Source organism: Gekko japonicus, unplaced genomic scaffold, assembly GCF_001447785.1.
Source record: "Gekko japonicus isolate JY-2015 unplaced genomic scaffold, Gekko_japonicus_V1.1 scaffold1595, whole genome shotgun sequence".
NCBI lineage: Eukaryota > Metazoa > Chordata > Lepidosauria > Squamata > Gekkonidae > Gekko > Gekko japonicus.
The window spans coordinates 76,830-78,808 of NW_015165866.1; the positions used below are offsets into that span (position 1 = coordinate 76,830).

Below are 1,979 nucleotides of genomic sequence, written 5' to 3' on the forward strand. Positions count from 1 at the left end.
TCCCTCTCCCTCTCCCTCTCCCTCTCCCTCCTCCTCCTCCTCCTCCTCCTCTTCCTCTTCTTTACCAATCCCTGTTACTGTAAATATGAATTATAACAAACCGGACCATGGTGTATTTAACTAAGTAAATCACTAAATCACCGTGTATAGTTTTACAATTTTTAAATCTTTTTTTGGTATTATGCTACGTATAAATGCTTAGAGTATTTTTTGAATGATTCATTAACAAGGACACAGCGTATTCATTAATCATGAAGCTCGACAGTACATTCAGAGTAATATAACTCCTGTAATTCACTTATTACAAAGGGGAAAACAACTTAAAACAAACAACGGCGTTCTAGTAATCATTCCGTCTGCGTACTCTTAATCAGGTTTGTCTGTTGTTGATTCATCGCAGTCTTGAAGTATTGAAGACAACGTTTCAAGATTCTTAATACTCTTTCATATATTCTATTGGTGCCACGCTATCGCGTTTAATTCCTGGTGACTGGGAATTGCCAATATTAAGCTATGATGTGACTAGGTCTTCAATACATTTCAAATGGCAAAACTTCCCAAGTGTGACACTTTGTAATAAGTGAATCACGTTAGGACCATGAGCCTAAGATAAGACCTCATTACTGACTGTAAATATTACTACAGGAGTTATATTATTCTGAATGTACCGTCGAGCTTCATGAATAAGCTGTGTTCTTGCTAATGAATCATTAAAAAAAAGACTCTAAACATCTCTACTTAGCATAATAAAAAAGATTTAAAAATTGTAAAACTATACTCAACGATTTAGTGTTTTACTATAAATATGAATGACAACATACACTGGATAAAGCAATAAAAATCAAATAAGACATTTTAAAACAGATGGCAAACAAATTAAGCCCATTGAAGATTGCTGGTCACTTTGCGGGCAGGGGGGACGGGGGAAGGCAAATGTAGAGGCGAAAAAGTGCGTCAGCCTAGATGAAAAACTGTCACTGTCCTCAACCAAAGGCCTGGTGGAACATCTCAGTCTTGCAGGCTCTGCGGAATTCTATAAGGTACCGCAGGGCCCTGATGGTACTCGGCAGAGTTCCACCAGTTTGGGGCCAGGACCGAAAAGGCCAAGGCCCTGGTCAAGGACACCTGGATGTCTTTGGGGCTGGGGAGAGTTATCAAAAAAAAATCCCTTTAAATACTGGTTGGTTCTTTGCCTTTCCCATCTAACGTTCTGTTGGTTTGGTTCCTTTCAGCCAATCCCTGTCAGTATGCGGATACTGCTTTCAACTGCAGAGATATGAAAAAGGTCTACTCTTGTAAAAGCAAATTGCTCATCGATAGCTGCAAAGCCACCTGTAAATGCAAAAAGAAGATTTTATAACGTGCACGTGAACATCAGAAGACTAGTCCTGAGGAAACTGTCGATACGTGAAAGAAGTTAAAGATTCAGCATCAAAAAGGACTCTGAAACGTAGCGCTTAAAACAGGTCAAATATTAGCTGACATTTATTTGTGTAAAAAAAATAATAATCATCATTTCCGTAAAGTTTCTGTCCTGCTCTAGAAAATGTTTTAGATCAGGGGTGTCAAACTCATTTGTAATGAGGCCAGATCTGACATTAATGAGACTTTGTTGGGCCGGGCCATGTCTGTTATTAAATGTAATGCCAGGTAGCGAAGATATAACCATAATAAAGGATACAGACACAAAGACTTTTTAACTTAAAATAAAAACATGCTTGAAACATTAGCATTCTGGCAATCTTTTGTTTATTTAAGTCTCTGATAACTGACACCTCTTGCTCTGATTTATTACATCAAAATGTCTATGCTGTTGCAATCTTGAGTATGCTGTTCAGGTGTGTATCTGTAAGCTGCAAACCTACGATGACGCAGCAGCAGCAAAACTGGAAGAAGACGCAGAAGACAACCAGTTCCACTGCGGGCCTGATAGAAGCCCTCCAGGGGCCTCATCCGGCCCTCGGGCCACATCTTTGACA

General features: G+C 39.3%; 1 protein-coding gene across 1 annotated transcript in view; it reads left to right on the forward strand.

Annotated features, from left to right (window-relative positions):
* Positions 1 to 1,360, forward strand: part of LOC107110453 (cysteine-rich venom protein Cau1-like) — a 10,256-nt gene extending 8,896 nt beyond the window's left edge. The window contains exon 4 of the mRNA XM_015411239.1: positions 1,233 to 1,360. Within this exon, the coding sequence (XP_015266725.1) occupies positions 1,233 to 1,360 (128 nt within the window). The remainder of the gene's footprint in view (positions 1 to 1,232) is intronic.
* The last annotated feature ends 619 nt before the right edge of the window (positions 1,361 to 1,979 follow it).